The 21,186-nt window shown below is 38.2% G+C and overlaps 1 protein-coding gene across 3 annotated transcripts in view; it reads right to left on the bottom strand.

The window, feature by feature from the left end:
• Positions 1-1,746: 1,746 nt before the first annotated feature.
• TRIM36 (tripartite motif containing 36) overlaps positions 1,747-21,186 on the bottom strand; it is a 49,271-nt gene continuing 29,831 nt past the window's right edge. For 2 of the 3 annotated variants that reach the window (XM_024743374.1, XM_024743376.1), the window contains 5 exons: positions 12,424-12,677; positions 12,065-12,189; positions 8,547-8,837; positions 5,285-5,582; positions 3,477-3,831 (listed from right to left, as the gene is read on the bottom strand). In XM_024743374.1, the coding sequence (XP_024599142.1) occupies positions 3,477-3,831; positions 5,285-5,582; positions 8,547-8,837; positions 12,065-12,189; positions 12,424-12,677 (1,323 nt within the window). Of the gene's footprint in view, positions 3,832-5,284; positions 5,583-8,546; positions 8,838-12,064; positions 12,190-12,423; positions 12,678-21,186 lie in introns of all 3 variants that reach the window. The other variant, XM_024743375.1, reaches the window with a different exon arrangement.

Genomic DNA, 21,186 nt, shown 5'->3' with positions numbered 1-21,186 from the left:
ACCCGCACAACCACCACCAGATCCCTGCCTTCCCATCTCTGCCCCCAGGAAGATGATCCCTGCTGTGTGCATCTCTAGAGAGCGCTTGCTGGCTGGCTGCTGCCAGTTGGGTTTGGTCAACAGGCAGCCCCAGCAGATCAGGTGGAGGATCTTTCTTTCTGACTCCCTCCCTGTCTTGGGCACCACATCTTTGGCAACCGCTGCATCCCACGGCAACGCTTCCTTCCTGTTCTCACTCTCCCTGAGATCTAGTAACACTATTTCCCCTTGACCCCCTTGCTCTAGAGGCGGTAATGGCTTCAGGCTGTGGCTAGTCTATCCCAGCCTCTCACCACTGCTTGTTTCTTCCTTTCAGGCTGCCCATATCTCTAAGCAACTCTTAACTTCTTTTCAATTGAACCAGCTAGGGTAATTCTATTACCAGCCAGAACTCTGACCAATTCATTATCTCAAAGCCTTTTTGCACTTCATGTTCACTATACCTAACATGTTCTTCACTTAGCCCTTTTGTATACTGGCTCCTTAGAGATCAGGTGTCAAACTCCTATCACCCTCCTCAGAGGGGCTTCCCTGACCACCAAATCTAGTATTAGCTCCCACCTCAAGCACTCTCTTAGTCCCTTCCATTTTTATCATCTCTCTTTCCTAGAAATTAAGCTCCTAAAAGTAGGAACCTAACTAGGCTGTCTTGTTCACCTTTTACCCAGTGCACAGCATGGAGTCTAATAACAGCAGGAGTTAAAGACTTCGTGTGAAATGACGTGGTTTCAAATCAAACTGAAAAAACAAGTTCCTTCAAGTTTAATTTTTAAAGCGAAAGAGTCCCAAGACAATCTCCAACTCTTATGGGATGTTATTCCCATAAGCAGGTAAAACTCATTTAAAATGAATGCAAATGTTTGGTAGAACATAATTTCTTAAGAGTATTCCTGCCTATAACACTAGTTCTCGATTGTTTTCTGTAGCAATCCAATAATTGATTATATTCCCACATGGGATACACTGTCAGGGTCTATCAGATAACGGGGACTAGTCCAAAGATTTAACAGGCTCAGATGGTGTTCAATCCCCCAAAGGTAGCTCTAATTCCTACTACTTTCAAGAGAGCAATTGTGAATATGAGAATTAAGTTATTATACAGTATCATAGGGATATGCATGAGTCAACTCTTATTTATTTTAAAATTAAGACCCATCAAGCATTTGTAACAATTCACTGCAATTCAAACTTAACTACCAGAGCCCCATAACCCAAGAGTATGAATGTGAACTAAAGGGCCACTCATCTAACCCAAAATCTGACCTATTATGGATCAGAAAAACAGATCAGTTTAGACAGTTGATCCTTCTACAACACAGGTTTAAACTGCATAGGTCCACTTATACATGGATTTATTTTCAGTAAACATGTTCTACAGTACTACACAACCCCCGGTTGGTTGGATCCTCAGATGTAGAATCGAGGATGCAGAGGGCCAACCATAAAGTTATACTCGGACTTTCAACCGCATGCAGGGTGGACACCCCTAACCCCTGCATTATGCAAGGGTCAACTGTAAATTAGTTTCATGTTACGCTTTTCTAATGATCATCTCCACAAGAATTAAAGCTAGTAAATGCCCAAAATAATTTTATATAGAACTTTAGCTCTAAGTTAATATATTCAGTCAAACATCTTTTCATAAACTGTTCTTATTTTCCATATAAACACAGAGAATTCCTGGAATGTAGATTTCTATAATTATACTTAACATAATTTAAGCTTTTATTAAAAATGAAAGAAGTCCAAGAGAACAATTTATATGCAACTATACAATGTTTTAAGTGGCTTTCCTATTCCTATTAAAGCTTTATATTTAAAATGTCTACATAATATGTGCTTCACAGGCTTGACACTATCAAAGTTTACCACACATGTGACTTTAGCAGCTTTATCGCACAATGATCTACGTTAACACTGCATATTTGTTTAGTTCACCCTACGTCATAAAGTGCTATTCATAGGTGGGAAAGGAACAAAGCTTACTAAACACTGAAATTCTCCACGATATTTCCTACCTCAGTCAGGGAAAAGAAAGCTAATTTAGTGCTACCAACCTGAATAGCAGATTTCCATTTATATATATATATATAACCAGAAAGGAAAAAAAAAAAACAGATCTAAGAGTTTTGTTTAGTCAATTAAAATATGTCAAAAGAATTCCAAGATGATTAATGCTAAATGCCTAACAGTCTAGTTTCTGAATACTCTAACTTTAAAAAAACTAACCAGTTTAAATAAAACCACCCAAGAAAGAATCTTCCAAAAATGAAGATAAAATTTAGATAAAATGAGATTCTTCAAATTCAAAGAAATTTTAACTTTAAAAAAGGGTACACACAGTCGTTATGATTTTAATTATTATTCCTAAACAATTAAATTTGTATTTTTACTTGCTTATATGACAAATGCTTACTACCATTGAGTCATAGAAAATGCCATACAACTGACCAGATAGTTACTTCACATTTTATAATGTTTAATGACACTAAAAATGTATCAAGAACTTTTCAAACATGCGAACATAAACCAGAACAATCTGATATATAATATTTGTGCCAAAGAATGAAAATTACAAGACACAAAAAGAAAGCAAAAGTATATGACAATTACCAGTGTATCTTCACTAATATTTACGAAAAATAATTATTTGATATCAGCTCAAATATTTTCATAGAGGAACTAAAAAAAAAATTTGAAGAAAAAAAATTTCCCAAAAAATCATATGAAGTGAAAAGCTTCGTGTGTTAGCCAAGAATTTTGTGTTTCCTGCAAGAAACCATGTTTCCTACACATGCAAGTATGGGCATTACAGCTAAGAGAACTCTTAAAAATGTCCTTAAGAATACAGTTTATGGTCTTCAAAAAAAAAAACAGTAGTATTCATTTTCCAGGCAATATATTCTGAATATTAAATACATAATTTTCCATTTAAATATACTACCGTTTCTATGGCCTTTTTTTACCTATCTATACCTTTGTTTTCCCATTAAAAATGAATGCACAACACAATGCTTAGTACTAATTTCTATCCAGAAGGCATTTAAAAAATATCTTCTCTTAGGACATAAACGTGATATAAAAATGAAAAACCAAACACAAAAGAAGCACAATAAATACTTTTGTATCCCTTCCCCCAACCCCGAAACAAGGAATGTAAGTATCAGCAACACAAGCTGACATAAATAAATTAGATTTTCCGTGCATAAAAAGATAATCCAGTTAACCATTTCAGTGTTAACTATGAAAAAGTACCTTTTTCCCGGTGTTTGTGAAAGGCAGGAAGGCTGTTTAGGCTTTCAGTTTTAAGAAGAAACATACACAAAAAACAAGTGTGGCGACAGGATACTTAGATGATATGTAATGAGTTACAAAGGTTAACACCAAGGCATTATTTTGCTCACATTTTTTATCCTAACTCACATCAGATGCTTAAACTACATGGTCTCTTGGTATTCTAGATATTTTGCTGTGATGGGTTCTTCAAGCTGAATTCCTCCACTGCCCATTAATGCAAATGCTGGATACATAGTATGCGAACAGTCCACTTGGCGCTCATAAAGGCATTTCATGTGATCCATATCATAGAAACCCACTTTGCCTTTATCATAGTCGAGGAAAACCCCTATACTTGTTGGCATGGGGAGAACTCGATTTTCAGGTTCATTAGAAGAAGTAGGTGACTTGGGAATAAAAAATTTCTTCATGCCTATAGTAACTAACGTAAAGGGTTGTGAAGAATCAAAACAGGTATCCTCACTTCCGCTGTCATGCCCACTGTCTTGCTCGTATCTAAAATGCAACACAGACAGACAAAGCAGAATCTTATCTGTATCAGCATAGGCTTTCAAGTAGCTTCAAAACATTTTCACAAGATAATATATATTGAGTTAAAATTAAAATCAATTGTACATCAAAACCTTTCTGGTAAACCATAATCAATTAAAAACATAAGGACTACACATTGCCACTTAGAATTACACCACAAACTCAGCCCCAAATTCTGTCATTAAGTAGCATCCATTTTTACCTATATATCTGAGAACCTAAAAATAATAATTTTGGCCTATCAAAAATAAAACAGGGGGAAGGGAACTGAAGGGATCTGACAAAGATTAAATATTCCTAGCACAAAAATCATATATAAAACAATTAAAAACCAAGACAGGCCCCCTAATCCAAGGAATTATCAGACTAAGTAAAATAAATGGGCACTGCAAAATAATGCAGGAGAAAAAACCATGTTTTATTCTCCTGCTAAGAACTATATTTACTGGTTGGGAGCTCTACATGGATCTATGATGCAAGCAAGTATTATGAAGGCTCTTTTTCTCCCCTTGATTATAAAACAGTAACACCTTGAAGAAAAATTTGATACAAAGTTCCTTCCATTTTTTCCCTATGCATAGATTGCTTCTTATATATTTGTGATAATACTACATCAACAACTTTAATCAGGTCTTTTCACTTCTAATATTTCTCATGTTGTAAACTTTTTTAGCATTATTAATAATAATCTACCAAGTAGACATGCCACTCTGCTTAAGGGACTATTTCCCTATTTCAATTTTCGCTGTTATTTCAATTTCTCATCTTGGTGCAAAAAGTTTTTCCTATTACTCAGATTGTTAATCTGGGATTTCTGTAGACATAAATGGTCAAAAATTACTTGACTGGACTAGTGCACACTATACCATCTAACAAAAATAAACTGTACAGTCTCCATTAAGTAGTCAAACTCAAGAAACTGGAATTCTCTGCCATGGAAACACATTTACCATGACCCAATTTTGTAAGTACTTACGGGACAGTTTAAAGAATTGTATCCTTTAACAAAAGAACAACTTAATATCAATTGTGAAATATGGCATTTAGAGGCATTTCACTATTTATGCAATTTTATCACATCATTAAGGTACCTGATTGAAAGACTTTGAAAATTCTAAATTGCAAAGCTATACCATAATCAAGAGGTGTACCCAAAACAGACTTACTTCCTCACAGCATGAGAAATTAACTGCTGAATCTCATTATTCACCGTGTGAATACAACACAACCTGACTCCTTTTCTTAGCCAGCTAGCTACATAAGCACAGCCAAAACACCTGAGTCTAAGAAATGTATACTCTAAATACTAAATACTCTAAATGCAACAAGTAAATCCAAGTCTATTTTCAGTCTCACCTTGCTAAACCAGGATGTGTACTTCCTAAAGAACTAAAGAATTATCAGTAGAAGAATCTACCTTGGACTAACTGTATCCCGGGGAGTCCGGAGCCATTCTTGTAGTTTATCACTGGAAGCAACTCCCACTTTTACCAGGTATGAATATGGTTCTACACGGAAGGCCCAAAAGTGCTTCCCTTTTGTAATTCCAACATCTCCAATGATGTAGTCTAAGCTTGTGTAGTAACCCACTTGGATCCGCTCCGCAGCAAGCAGAAGATTAAATCCAGCTCTGCTCTCTACATGGTTTCTCTTCAAGTTCAGCAAGAGGTGTTCATTATTGTAGCCACATTTTTCATCAAAAAGGAAACTGAAAACTGTAAATAGAGCAGAAAATTAGTCTGCAAATTGTTAGCATTTCTACAATCTATGGTTAAATTTAACAGGTTTTTCAAATAGAAATTACTAAAAAGATAAAGGAAGAGGAATATCTCATTCTACCCTACACAAACTATGACAAAACAAAACCCCAACTTAGAAATAATTTCCAGTAAATTCTCTGTACCTGAAAATCTTCAGAAATTTCAAAGCAGAAGAAACACTTTAAATGCATGAGAAATTTATGAATGCAGTTCCTTGGACTAGATATAGGAAATCTATCCTAAGTATTTTACACTCTTGAATCTGTCCTTTTATCCCTAAAATAAGGGGCTGTACATTTTCAAAAATATCTGTTATTTTATTCCAAATTTTATAAATATGGAAACTATTAGCAATTTTAATAAGGTCTTTTCCTTATCAATCAAGATGGCAGACATGACAAACAGTATACAGTGTTAAAGAAAAAAAAAAAAAAAAAAGCACAGGCTTTGGGTTCAGAGAGACCTGGGTTTGATGCCTGGCTCAAGCACTTAACTAGAGTTTAACCTAAACTTTGATTTCCTCAACTACAGAATGGAGATAATGTTGCCAGTGAATTTAACGTTCTTTCTTCATCGTGAAAGAATTTGGAGAATTCCAAATTCAAGAAGTGGATTTATTTAGAGAGAAACACACTCCACAGACAGAGGTGGTCCATCTTGGAGGGCAAGAAGCCTTGGGAGAAACACACTCCACAGACAGAGCGTGGGCCATCTTGGAAGACAAGAAGCAAGAGGCCTCGAAATACAGCGTGGTTAGTTTTTATGGGCTGGATAATTTCATAGGCTAATGAGTAGCAGGATTATTCCAATTATTTGGGGGAAGGGGCGGGGATAGCCAGGAATTGGGCTACCACTCACTTTTCTTTTTTTAATATCTTTATTGGAGTATAATTGTTTTACAGTGGTGTGTTACCACCCATTTCTTGACCTTTTATGGTTGGCCTCAAAACTGTCATGGTGCTAGCAGATGTGTCATTAACATGCTAATGTATTACAATGAGCGTATGAGGCTCAAGGTCTACTAGAAGTCGAATCTTCCGCCATCTTGGACCTAGTTGGTTCTCACTAGTTTTCTTCATGTACTATGGCTACATCTTTCTTTTAAAGGTTGTGCCCTGCCCCTTCCCTCCTGTTTCAATAACACTACTCTTCTATCAACTTAAACCCATTAAGTCTAACATTTGGTGGCTGCTAGCCCCAAAAGCGGAAACATTCCAAACGCCCATCAATAGATGAATAGATAAAGAAAATGTGGTATATACATACAATGGAATACTATACAGCCTAAAAAAGTAAGGAAATTCTGATACATGCTACAACATGCATGAACCTTGAAATAAGCCAGTCACAAAAGGATTATGTGAATCCATTCACATGAGGTACTTAGAATAGGCAAATTCATAGAGGCAGAGGTAGAATAAAGGTTACCAAGCTCTGGGGGAAGGGTGGATGGGGAGTTACTGTTTAATGGGCACAGAGTGTCAGTTTGGAAAAATGAAAAAGTTCCAGAGATTGTGAGTGGTGATGGCTGCACAACACTGTTGAATGTACTTAATGCCACTGATCTGTAAAAATGGTTAAAATGGCAAATTTTAACTATACAATACCACAATTGTAAAAAACTGTCTGCTAACAAGCTAAAACTATTCTCCATATGTGATTTGACCAGTCTCCTTGGTAATGCCTATTGCCCCGGCATGGCAATTCACACTGTCTCTCAATCTCAAAAGTCTCCCAGTTTGCAAAATAAATTTAAATGGTCACCCTATTCATGTGGTTTCTCTTGGAGAAAAGAAACACAGTTTTTAATGTTTCCTTTCCTCCATCCCCCTTCACTTTGTCACTGAAAACAGTAGCTACTTTCAGGTTTCCTTTTTCTTCCAATTTCAGTCAGAGACTAGAAAAGAAAGCGGAAACTGCATAAACAGTAAAATATCTACTTAATACTTGTAAATGGATCCTAAAACTCTCTTTTGGATCTTATTAAAATTCAAGAAAAATAATTTGAGCCAACCCTATTTATTTGTATTTCTTTTTAATTAGCCACAATGTACATGAAAAACAGAGTGAATAGTACACTCTGGACAAAAAGGGAAGGATGGGCAGAGTGCACAAAATATAGGTACATAAGCCACTAACAGTGGGCAGGAGCAATGAGGTCTAAAAGCCAAATGAAGGAACCTCTGAGGCCGTGACCAACTGGGCAGAATGATTTCCTGCTCACCAGGATGAGCACAACTTTGGTTCTAAATGTCCCTTATCCACGGAGACACTGTAGTGAACATCAACTTAACCTGTAAGTCATTCTCATTCTATAAAAATTTACAGATGCTGTTTAAGTAGTATCAGTGGTTATTAACTTGGAAAGGGGAGGGAAGATTGCTGGGCAGGAGGAGCTTTTAGTGTAGGAAAAAGCTATCCATGTGGTTCTAATACCTGCCTTCCATCCCCATGTGCTCATAATCACTGAGTTAGAAAAGCCAGACAAGTCAGAATTAGGTAAATTAAAATTATTCTTTACATTATTGTACCAATAAATTTTTAAAATATCTGCCTAGATCCTATGTTAATAGAGATTTCTATAAACTGATCAAAAATACAGAATTATACTATTTAATACTTGTAAGGTAGCATTTATGCTATTTTAATCCCAAATTGATAGCCCTGCTCACTCAAATTTCATGTTTTTTCTGTATCTGATGTCAGTCAGAAATCTAATCCTGTTCTCAGCCTAGATGGTGAAATTCAAGTATTCAGTCTATTTCTAAATCCTAGCTGGGTATGGAATCTACTTTTCTAGAGTATTTTACAGATGAGAGGTGGTTTTAATGTAGGTCTGCATGGACACATTAACTGGTTTATTTTTTATCACGGTCTCTTCCAACGCTATGCTTTTCTTATTCCCACTATTCACAATACCTGGAGCTGGAGGAGTATGAAGAATCAATTCCCTGCTGCAAGGACTGCAGACTGAACCCTTGTAGGCTCTTACTCTGAACGCATAGTTACAATTACTTTCAAGATCGGAAATGACTTTACTTGTGCCACACACTTCTATCTCATTCCAAGACAACATTTCTTCATCTCTATTAATCTTCCGATATTCGAGGACATAGCTATCAGCTTTATCCTTTTCTGGATGGTGCCAATTTATCAAAGCATTGTTATAAACTTTGCTCTGTTCCTCATTGATCTCTGGCACATCTATGCCTGAAAGAATTATGAAATAGAAAACAATGTTAAAATATTATTTCAGAACCTTTATTTTTCCTCAGTAAAAATGATTTATTGACAATACTTAAAGGATTTCTCTGCTGTTCAAGAACTTACTACATTTATAATACTGTGTATAAGAAAAAGAATAAATCCTGCAAATACAACAGGATGTTGGACTTTGAGGACATGTTAAGTGAAATAAGTGAGACATAGAAAAACAAATGCTGACTGCGTGATTCCACTTTCGTGAGGTATCTAAAGTAGCCAAATTCATAAAATCAAAGACTGGAATGGTGGTTACCAGGGGCTGAGGAGCAGGGAGAAATGGGTGCTTATTAATCAATAGGCATAAAGTTTCAGTTAAGCAAGATGAATAAGCTCTAGAGATGTGCTGTACAACTTGTGTCTGTAGACAACAATACTGTATTGTATACCAGAAATTTAAGAGGCTAGATCTCAGGGTAAGTTTTATCATAATAAAATTTAAAAAGGAAAGTAAATTGAGATTTTAAAAGGTATATTTATGTTTATAAATGAAAGGGGAAAGAAGAATGAAAAATAAGACAGACAAAATAAGTAAATATATAGTTTTCTTTCATATTATCTTCCACAGAGTTACAAAGCAGTTTATTTATTTATTTTAAAATTTATTTATTTGGCTGCACCGGGTCTTAGATGGGCATGCGGGATCTTCGTTGCCCCATGCGGGATCTTCGTTGAAGCGTGCAGGATCTTTAGTTGCAGCATGCGGACTCCTAGTTGCGTCATGTGGGATTCAGTTCCCTGACCAGGGATCAAACCCGGGCCCCCTGCATTGGGAGCATGGAGTCTTAACCACTGGACCACCAGGGAAGTCTGGCAAAGGAATTTAAATGACTTTTTCTTGGTATAAACAAGATAGGTATTTTTTTAAGAAAATCAGAAACTACATAAAACACACGCAAATTAAGTAACTCAAAGATTATCTCACTACAATAATTTTGTGTAGCTCCTGCCAGTGTTTTTCTTCCAGTGGCATTCCACTGTAGCAACATTTAACTATTTTCAGAAACGTGTTTCCAATTTTTCACTAAAAACACAATGTTTAAAATATCACAGCTAAAGCTTTGTGCATATTCATAATCTTTTCCATAGAATAAATTCCAAACAGCTTAACTGCTTTGGTCACATGGTAAAAATAAGCTATAGGAGTTACACATGCACACACACACATAATAAACACACATTTATATCAAATCACAGAGAAATACATGAAATGAAAAGCAGAAGTCTCCCTCTTCTCCTTATCCTCCAGCTATGTACAAGCAATGTACAGCATAAGGATGTCTATGTGTGCATTTGTGCAACTCAGTGTTATGCAGCCATGGGATCTGAAAAGTCATCCAAACTACATTTTAAAGTTAAAAAAGAAAAGCTAGTTAAAGAATAACATGACTGGAATGCTCTACGTGCGTGCAGGAAAAAACGAGAAGAGCATCCATCAGCAGGAAGCTGGGTGACCGGCAGCTTTCCATTCTGACCCACCCGTTTTACTGGTCCTTCGTTATGCACTGGTATAACCCGAGATTACCCACACTCAACTTCCTTTTTCCAAAGACTTTTTTGGGACCCCCAGGGAAGGGAGGACCTTGTACTCCTAAGTAAACTAGCATGTATATAAAAAACAATTCAAGTATACATTTTGGAAAAAGAAGAAAGTACAGTATATGAAATAGAATCAGCATTTCAAATATCACCACATATTTGGAAAAACAAGATCACCATAATAGACAAGAAAAGTATATACCTGACAGAGATACAGGTATTGATTGGAAGAGAAAGGTGGTCATAGTAATAATCCTTCAGCGTGTTTAACTTTTAAACAAGACAAATTTCCTCTGACTGAATACAAATCTATGTATCCATACCTGTACAGTAATTAAACTATAAGTGTACTTTTCCAAGGACTGTAATTGTTCACCATTATTAGAAGAGAAATCTGAGGGAGATGAACAAGGTGAGAAGAAAAAAGGAAAGGTAGACCTCCCTGCTGGGGAGCAGCAGAACACAAACACAACCAAATGTGAGGGGCTGAGTTGCCCGCCCTAAAACTCATATGTTGAAGTTGTAGGCCCTAGTACCTCAGAATGTGCCTTTATTTGGAGAGAGGGTCTTTAAAGAAGTAACACAGTTAAAATCAGGTCGTTAAGGTGGACCCTAGTCCACTATGACTAATAGGACTGGAGTCCTTATAAGACGAAATTTGGACTCAGGTATATATAGAGGGAAGACCACGTGAAGACACGAGAAGACGGCCATGTGCACACCTAGGAGAGAGACCTCAGAAGAAACCAACCCTGGCGACAGCTTCATCTCAGACTTCTAGCCTCCAGAATCCTAAGGAAATTCCCTGGCGGTCCAGTGGTTAAGATGTGGGCTTTTACTGCCAAGGATCTGGGTTTGATCCCTGGTCGGGAAACTAATATCCCCGAAAGCCCCAAGGTGTGACTGATAGATAGATATATTAGATAGATAGATAGATAGATAGATAGATGGGGAACTAAGATCCCACAAGCCCCAAGGTGTGATAGATAGATAAATAGATAAATAAATAAATAAATAAAACCTTTTACTGCCAGAATCCTGTGAAATTAAATTTCTGTTATGTCACCCAGTCTGTGGTATTTAGTTTTGGCAGCCCTAGCAAACTCATACAACAATGTAAACACTTAAACATCTTAGAGTCATTTTTAGCCTGGAGATATCGTTTCTAGGTTTCTGCCCTAGGGAAACTCATACACACACACAGAGAAACACTGACAAAGAAGTTCAATAGAGCGTTGCTTACAACAGAAAAAAAAACAGGAACAGACTCTCTCTCAGTGGGAAACTTACTTACATAATAAAATACTGTAAAGTTAACATATAGCTGTAAACCAGAATTTCATGTATTAACAAATATTTATCTTAAACTTAATTTCTCAAAAAAACAAATTACAAAAAAAGATACATACAATGTGGTGCCATTCACACAATGTTTAAAAACATACAAACCAAAAGAATCTAGCTTCTCTGCATAAAAACTTGGTTATAAAAACATAAATGGCCTATGATTTTAGCATATGATGGTCTGGGCAACTGAGATGTTGCATTATAATGTCAAACTAAATATAATCTGTGTTTCTCCTACACAATGTGAATTCAAACTAAAAAAGTGAAGGTATGCTGTTACTAAAACTTACCACTAGAGAAAAAGGACAATTCTCCAAGAAGTTCTGTTTGTTTAGATGTATTAACAACATAGTCTTCAAAAGAAGTCTGAGCCGCAGGTCTAAAGCTCTTCAAAGATTCTGTAGCTTTCTGTATTCTACAGACAGACATAAAATATTTTACACAAAAATGATTCTTTAAAAAGGCAAATCAGACTAAGTATTTTCAATGAGAATAACAAAAGAAAACTTCACTCAACATTCAAGTTAAGAGTGAAGCAAGAGATACTGCACATAACACAGCATTCTGAACCACTCAGAGCTACAGCTGAAACATAAAGCAGCATTTAATGACACTGCTAGAGAGAGACTGTCAGTTCAAAGTTAAATACCTGAGGTGGAGCTGTTTTGCGGTCTGAACAAAGCAAGACTGATCTGTCTCCTTCAGCACTTCTTGAGCGTATCCCACGAGTCCGTTGTTCTCTAGCAGCCCCTGATACTCTTCCATTTGAGTCTGAAATTTGTCTAATCTTAGTTTCTTAGAAGCATCAATTGCCTTCAAAACAGATGATTTCCTTTCTTCTAGGATTTCAAAGAGCTTTTCAAAATGTGTAATTGCTTCTTCTTTAGCCCGCTCTCCATTACACTATTATAAAACAAGCAAAGCTTTACCTCATCTGCTAAATCCAAATGTCTTTTCAAGAAAGAGTCACGATTCAACAAAACGAACCCAAATACTGGAAAGAAAAAGATTTTGTCTGACTCCTTGTTTTCAGGACAATAATTTGGCATCAGATATGCTTACTAAGGAATGATCAGCAACTTTGAGACATACTTTGTAATTTTATAATACTATATTTCCTTAAGCTTTCAATCTCCAAAGTCCAGCAATAAACAATTTATTCAATGAAATAAGAAAGCAACGTTCAATTTGTATACAAAGGAACTTGAGGCAGAAATGAACTGATTTAACCAAAGACACAGGAAAATACAATCTTGCACTTATTTATTTTCATTCATTTCTAATTCAGGAAATTTTATCCTTTCTGCCATATACCAATTTTTTAAAAAGTTAAGCCACAGCTATGAAACTCAAAAAAATGACATCCTATACTAAGTAATAAAAACGTAACTCTCTTCTCTTCAAATTAATATTTATATATAATTGTAATTAAGCTGTAATTTAATTAATATTGATTTAATTATAAGTTATGCAAATTAACTTCTTTATGCTTGAGTTTTTCCTCTTCTGAAAACTAGGGGTAAGAGAGACCATTTAGGTTTTTCTGAAGATTGAAAAAGATTATTTACATAAAATGCCCACCACAATGTCACATACTCTCAATAAACATTATTTTCACTGCACACATAGCTATTCCTCCACTTTGCCATAAAATGATCCTCTCTATAGTGCTTATTAAACATTTTGAATGTCCACAAAATCAGAGCTTGACCTGATTTTGAAAATAAGACCAGCAAAGCACTTACAAGCATTTATCATAATAGCAGCCAACAGAAAAGAGTCTTCAAGAACATTCTTAAAAGCTGACAATATATGGTAGAAGTGCATTGCTCATTTTCCAATGGCTTCTGGCCAATATTTAAAATGAAAGGAAATTTTTTCCAGATTTCCTTCTCTGATTCCTAACCTCAACAGCCAATTTTTTTAAAGGAGGATAGGAGGAAAGAACAGAGGATAGTGGCATTCTGGTAGTATTTCAGTGACATATCACATTAAGTTCAGAAATATCATTACACATAGATCAAGAGGAAACTTTTTCTAGCTAAGTAAAATTATAGACAAAAAGACAGTGTCACAGTCTTCACTGAGTAAAATTCAAGAATGGAAACAAATTCTCTAGTGCAGAAGACTCTTACTGATAAGCCTACAAATGCAGCTTAGGTCAAAGGCACGAGGAGAGATTAAATCATTTCTCCAGGATCCCAAGGCATCAATGCCTACATGAATACTTGAGCCTGAGTTCCTCAGTTTCCAACCTACTGAATGAAAAACTCAAAAACAAGCACTGGGTTTCCTTCTCTCAGAAGTAAAGGCAGCCTGACTGAGAAAACCAATAAAGACAAATCTAAAATTACCACACACACAATCCCTGAAGGAACCTACTATCTAGATGATAATGTGCTATGTGTTTGGGGATTATAGTAAACTGAGAGAGTTTGTCAATCAGATACAAATGCGAGAAACAGAATCCTACTTTTAAATTACATGAAAATGCAATCAGTGACTAACAGAAAAATAATATTTAAAATATTAAAGCAATACTGGTAATATGGAGATTGGTTCAAGATGGCAGGGTAGAAGGATGTGCTCTCACTCCCTCTTGCAAGAACAACAGAATCACAACTAACTGCTGAACAGTCATCGACAGGAAGACACTGGAACTCACAAAAAAAGATACCCCACATCGAAAGACAAAGGAGAAGCCACAATGAGACGGTAGGAGGGGCGCCATCACAATAAAATCAAATCCCATAACTGCTGGGTGGGTGACTCACAGACTGGAGAACACTTATACCACAGAAGTCCACCCACTGCAGTGAAGGCTCTGAGCCCCACGTCAGGCTTCCCAACCTGGGGGTCTGGCAAGGGGAGGAGGAATTCCTAGAGAATCAGACTTTGAAGACTAGCAGGATTTGATTGCAGGACTTCGACAGACCTGGAGGAAGAAGAGACTCCACTCTTGGAGGGCACACACAAAGTAGTGTGTACATCAGGAACCAGTGGGAAAGAGCAGTGACCATATAGGAGACTGAACCAGACCTACCTGCTAGTGTTGGAAGGTCTCCTGCAGAGGCGGGCGGTGGCTATGTCTCACCATGAGGACAAGGACACTGGCAGCAGAAGTTCTGGGAAGTACTCCTTGGCATAAGCCCCCCCAGAGTCCGCCATTAGCCCCACCAAGGAGCCTGGGTAGGCTCCAGTGTTGGGTCACCTCAGGCCAAACAACCAACAGGGAGGGAACCCAGCCCCACCCATCAGCAGACAATCGGATTAAAGATTTACTGAGCTCTACCCACTAAAGCAACAACAAGCTCTACCCACCACCAGTTCCTCCCATTAGGAAACTTGCACAAGTCCCTTAGATAGCCTCATCCACCAGAGGACAGACAGCAAAAGCAAGAAGAACTACAATCCTGCAGCCTGTGGAACAAAAACCACATTCACAGAAATATAGACAAAATGAAAAGGCAGAGGCCTATGTACCAGATGAAGGAACAAGATAAAACCCCTGAAAAACAACTAAATGAAGTGGAGATAGGCAACTTTCCAGAAAAAGAATTCAGAATAATGACAGTGAAGATGATCCAGGACCTCGGAAAAAGAATGGAGGCAAAGATCGAAAAGATGCAAGAAATGTTTAACAACCACCTAGAAGAATTAAAGAACAAACAAACAGAGATGAACAATACAATAACTGAAATGAAAAATACACTAGAAGGAATCAATAGCAGGATAACTGAGGCAGAAGAACGGATAAGTGACCTGGAAGACAGAATGGTGGAATTCACTGCTGTGGAATAGAAAAAAGAATGAAAAGAAATGAAGACAGCCTAAGAGACCTCTGGGACAATAGTAAACACAACAGTGTTCCCATTATAGGGGTCCCAGAAGGAGGAGAGAGAGAGAAAGGACCTGAGAAAATATCTGAAGAGATTATAGACTAAAACTTCCCTAACATGGGAAAGGAAATAGCCACCCAACTCCAGGAAGTGCAGAGAGTCCCATACAAGATAAACCCAAGGAGAAACATGCCAAGACACACAGTAATCAAATTGGCAAAAATTAAAGACAAAGAAAAATTATTGAAAGCAGCAAGGGAAAAACGACAAATAACATACAAGGGAACTTCCATAAGGTGAACAGCTGATTTCTCAGCAGAAACTCTACAAGCCAGAAGGGAGTGGCATGACATACTTAAAGTGATGAAAGGGAAAACCTACAACCAAGATCATTCTACCCGCCAAGGATCTCATTAAGATTTGATGGAGAAATCAAAAGCTTTACAGACAACCAAAAGCTAAGAGAATTCAGTACCACCAAACCAGCTCTACAACAAATGCTAATGGAACTTCTCTAAGTGGGAAACACAAGAGAAGAAAAGGACCTAAAAAACAAACCCAAAACAATTAAGAAAATGGTAATAGGAACATACATAGTGATAATTACCTTAAACAAGAATGGATTAAAAGCTCCAACCAAAAGACACAGGCTTGCTGAATGGATACAAAAACAAGACCCATACATATGCTGTCTACAAGACACCACTTCAGACCTAGCGACACATTCAGACTGAAAGTGAGGGGGTGGAAAAAGATATTCCATGCAAACAGAAATCAAAAGAAAGGTGGAGATGCAATACTCATATCAGATAAAATAGACTTTAAAATAAAGACTATTACAAGAGACAAAGAAGGACACTACATAATGATCAAGGGATCAATCCAAGAAGATATAACAATTATAAATATATATGCACCCATCACAGGAGCACCTCAATATATAAGGCAACTGCTAACAGCTGTAAAAGAGGAAATTGACAGTAACACAATAATAGCGGGGAACTTTAACACCTCACTTATACCAATGGACAGATCATCCAGACAGAAAATTAATAAGGACACACAAGCTTAAAATCACACAACAGACCAAATAGATTTAGTTGATATTTATAGGACATTCCATCCAAAAACAGCAGATTACACTTTCTTCTCAAGTGCACATGGAACATTCTCCAGGATAGGTCACATCGTGGGTCACAAATCAAGCCTCAGTAAATTTAAGAAAACTGAAATCATATCAAGCATCTCTTCTAACCACAATGCTATGAGATTAGAAATCAATTACAGGGGAAAAAAACGTAAAAAACACAAACACATAGAGGCTAAACAATACGTTACTAAATAACCAAGAGATCACTGAAGAAATCAAAGAGGAAGTCAAAAAATACCTAGAGAAAAATGATAATGAAAAGACTATGATCCAAAACCAATGGGATGCAGCAAAAGCAGTTCTAAGAGGGAAGTTTATAGCTATACAAGCCTACCTCAAGAAACAAGAAAAATCCCAAACAAACAACCTAAACTTACACCTAAAGGAACTAGAGAAAGAAGAACAAACAAAACCCAGGGTTAGCAGAAGGAAAGAAATCATAAAGATCAGAGCAGAAATAAATGAAATAGAAAACAACAGCAAAGATCAATAAAACTAAAAGCTGGTTCTTTGAGAAGATAAACAAAATTGATAAACCATTAGCCAGACTCATCAAGAAAAAAGGGAGAGGACTCAAATCAATAAAATTAGAAATGAAAAAGGAGAAGTTACAACAGACACCGCAGAAATACAAACCATACTAAGAGACCACTACAAGCTACTCTACGCCAATAAAATGGACAACCTGGAAGAAACGGAGAAATTCTTAGAGAGGTATAACCTTCTAAGACTGAAACAGGAAGAAATAGAAAATATGAACAGACCAATCACAAGTAATGAAATTGAAACTGTGATTAAAAATCTTCCAACAGGGCTTCCTTGGTAGTGCAGTGGTTAAGAATCCGCCTGCCAATGCAGGGGACACAGGTTCGACCCCTGGTCTGGGAAGATCCCACATGCTGCAGAGCAACTAAGCCCATGCGCCAAAACTATTGAGCCTACGCTCCAGAGCCTGAGAGCCACAACTACTGAGTCCATGTACCACAGCTACTGAAGCCCGTGCACCTAGAGCCCATGATCTGCAAAAAGAGAAGCCACCACAATGAGAAACCCACACACCGCAACAAAGAGTAGCCCCCGCTCGCTGCAACTAGAGAAACACCACGTGCAGTAACGAACACCCAACGCAGCCAAAAATAAATAATAAAATAATTAATTAAAAAAAAATCCTCCGACAAACAAAAGTCCAGTACCAGATGGCTTCACAGGTGAATTCTATCAACCATTTAGAGAAGAGCTAATTCCAGAGATAAACCCACGCACCTATGGTCAACTAATCTATGACAAAGGAGGCAAGGATATACAATGGAGAAAAGACAGTCTCTTCAGTACGTGGTGCTGGGAAAACTGGACAGCTACATATAAAAGAATGAAATTAGAACACTACCTAACACCATACACAAAAATAAACTCCAAATGTATTAGAGACCTAAATGTAAGACTGGACACTATAAAACTCTTAGAGGAGTAGGCTTCCGGGAAGATGGCGGAAGAGTAAGATGCAGAGATCACCTTCCTCCCCACAGATACACCAGAAATACATCTACACATGGAACAACTCCTACAGAACACCTACTGAGCGCTGGCAGAAGACCTCAGACCTCCCAAAAGGCAAGAAACCCCCCACGTACCTGGGTAGGGCAAAAGAAAAAAGAATAAACAGAGACAAAGGGATAGGGAGGGGACGTGCAACAGTGGGAGGGAGCCATGAAGGAGGAAAGGTTTCCACACACTAGGAAGCCCCTTTGCGGGCAGAAACTGCGGGTGGTGGAGGGGGCGAGCTTCTGAGCCACGGAGGGCAGCACAGCAACAAGGGTGCGGAGTGCAAAGCGGAGAGATTCCCGTTGCTGCTGACCGGCACTCACCAGCCCAAGGGGCTTATCTGCTCACCCGCCAAGGCGGGCAGGGCTGAGAGCTGAGGCTTGGGCTTCAGTAGGAGCGCCAGGAGAAGACTGGGGTTGGCAGTGTGCACACAGCCTGCAGGGGGTTAGTGCGCCACGGCTAGCCGGAAAGGAGTCCAGGAAAAGGTCTGGAGCTGCCGAAGAAGCAAGAGACCTTTTCTTCCCTCTTTGTTTCCTGGTGCGCGAGGAGAGGGGATTAAGAGCGCTGCTTAAAGGACCTCCAGAGACGGGCATGAGACACTAAGGCTGCTGCTGCCACCACCAAGAAGCCTGTGTGCGAGCACAGGTCACTCTACACCCCCCGCTTCCGGGGAGCCTGTGCAGCCCGCCACTGCCAGGGTCCCGGGATCCAGGGACAACTTGCCCGGGAGAACGCTCGGCGCGCCACAGGCTGGTGCAACGTCACGCCGGCCTCTGCCGCCGCAGGCTCGCCCCGCACTCTGTGCCCCTCCCTCCCCCCGACCTGAGTGAGCCAGAGCCCCCGAATCAGCAGCACCTTTAACCCTGTCCTGTCTGAGCGAAGAACAGGCGTCCTCCGGCGACCTACACGCAGAGGCAGGGCCAAATCCAAAGCTGAGCCCCGGGAGCTGTGAGAACAAAGAAGAGAAAGCGAAATCTCTCCCAGCAGCCTTAGAAGCAACGGATTAAAGCTCCACAATCAACTTGATGTACCCTGCATCTGTGGTATACATGAATAGACAACGAATCATCCCAACTTAAGGAGACAGACGTTGAGAGCAAGATTTATAATTTTTTTCCCCTTTTCCTCTTTGTGTGAGTGTGTATGTGTATGCTTCTGTGTGAGATTTTGTCTGTATAGCTTTCATTTATCCTAGGGTTCTATCCGTCCATTTAAAATTTCCTCTTTGTGTGAGTGTGTATTTTTTATTTTAATAACTTTATTATATTTTATCTTACTTTCTTTTATTTTACTTTATCTTCTTTCTTTCTTTCTTTCCTTCCTTCCCTCCTTTAGACAACGAATCATCCCAACTTAAGGAGACAGACGTTGAGAGCAAGATTTATAATTTTTTTCCCCTTTTCCTCTTTGTGTGAGTGTGTATGTGTATGCTTCTGTGTGAGATTTTGTCTGTATAGCTTTCATTTATCCTAGGGTTCTATCCGTCCTTTTATTATTTTTTTTTTCTTTTATTTTCTCTTAAAAATTATTTTTTTATTTTAATAACTTTATTATATTTTATCTTACTTTCTTTTATTTTACTTTATCTTCTTTCTCTTTTTTTCTTCCTTCCCTCCTCCCTCCTTCCACTAATTCTTTCTTTTTACTTTTTCTCCCTTTTATTCTGAGCCGTGTGGATGAAAGGCTCTTTGTGCTGCAGCCAGGATTCAGTGCTGTGCCTCTGAGGTGGGACAGCCAACTTCAGGACACTGGTCCACAAGAGACCTCCCACCTCCACATAATATCACATGGCGAAAATCTCCCAGAGATCTCCATCTCAACACCAGCACCCAGCTTCACTCAACGACCAACAAGCTACAGTGCTGGACATCCTATGCCAAACAGCTGGCAAGACAGGAACACAACCCCACCCATTAGCAGAGAGGCTGCCTAAAATCATAACAAGTCCACAGCCACCCCAAAACACACCACCAGACGTGGACCTATCCGCCAGAAAGACAAGATCCAGCCTCATCCACCAGAACACAGGCACTAGTCCCCTTCACCAGGAAGCCTACACAACCCACTGAACCAACCGTAGCCACTGGGGACAGACACCAAAAACAATGGAAACTACGAACCTGCAGCCTACAAACAGGGGACCCAAAACACAGTAAGATAAACAAAATGAGAAGACAGAAAAACACACAGTAGATGAAGGAGCAAGATAAAAACCCACCAGACCTAACAAATGAGGAGGAAAGAGGCAGTCTACCTGAAAAAGAATTCAGAATAATGATAGTAAAGATGATCCAAAATCTTGGAAATAGAATAGACAAAATGCAAGAAACATTTAACAAGGAACTTGAAGAACTAAAGATGAAACAAACAATGATGAACAACACAATAAATGAAATTAAAAATACTCTAGATGGGATCAATAGCAGAATAATACTCTAGATGGGGTCAATAGCAGAATAACTGAGGCAGAAGAACGGATAAGTGACCTGGAAGATAACATAGTGGAAATAACTACTGCAGAGCAGAATAAAGAAAAAAGAATGAAAAGAACTGAGGTCAGTTCCAGAGACCTCTTGGACAACATTAAATGCACCAACATTCGAATTATAGGGGTTCCAGAAGAAGAAGAGAAAAAGAAAGGGACTGAGAAAATATTTGAAGAGATTATAGTTGAAAACTTCCCTAATAGGGGAAAGGAAATAGTTAATCAAGTCCAGGAAGCACAGAGAGTCCCATACAGGATAAATGTAAGGAGAAATACGCCAAGACACATATTAATCAAACTGTCAAAAATTAAATACAAAGAAAACATATTAAAAGCAGCAAGGGAAAAACAACAAATAACACACAAGGGAATCCCCATAAGGTTAACAGCTGATCT

The sequence above is a fragment of the Neophocaena asiaeorientalis genome, unplaced genomic scaffold (genome assembly GCF_003031525.2).
Source record: "Neophocaena asiaeorientalis asiaeorientalis breed wild unplaced genomic scaffold, Neophocaena_asiaeorientalis_V1.1 scaffold26, whole genome shotgun sequence".
Classification (NCBI taxonomy): domain Eukaryota; kingdom Metazoa; phylum Chordata; class Mammalia; order Artiodactyla; family Phocoenidae; genus Neophocaena; species Neophocaena asiaeorientalis.
This window is presented reverse-complemented; position numbering and strand designations above follow the sequence as displayed.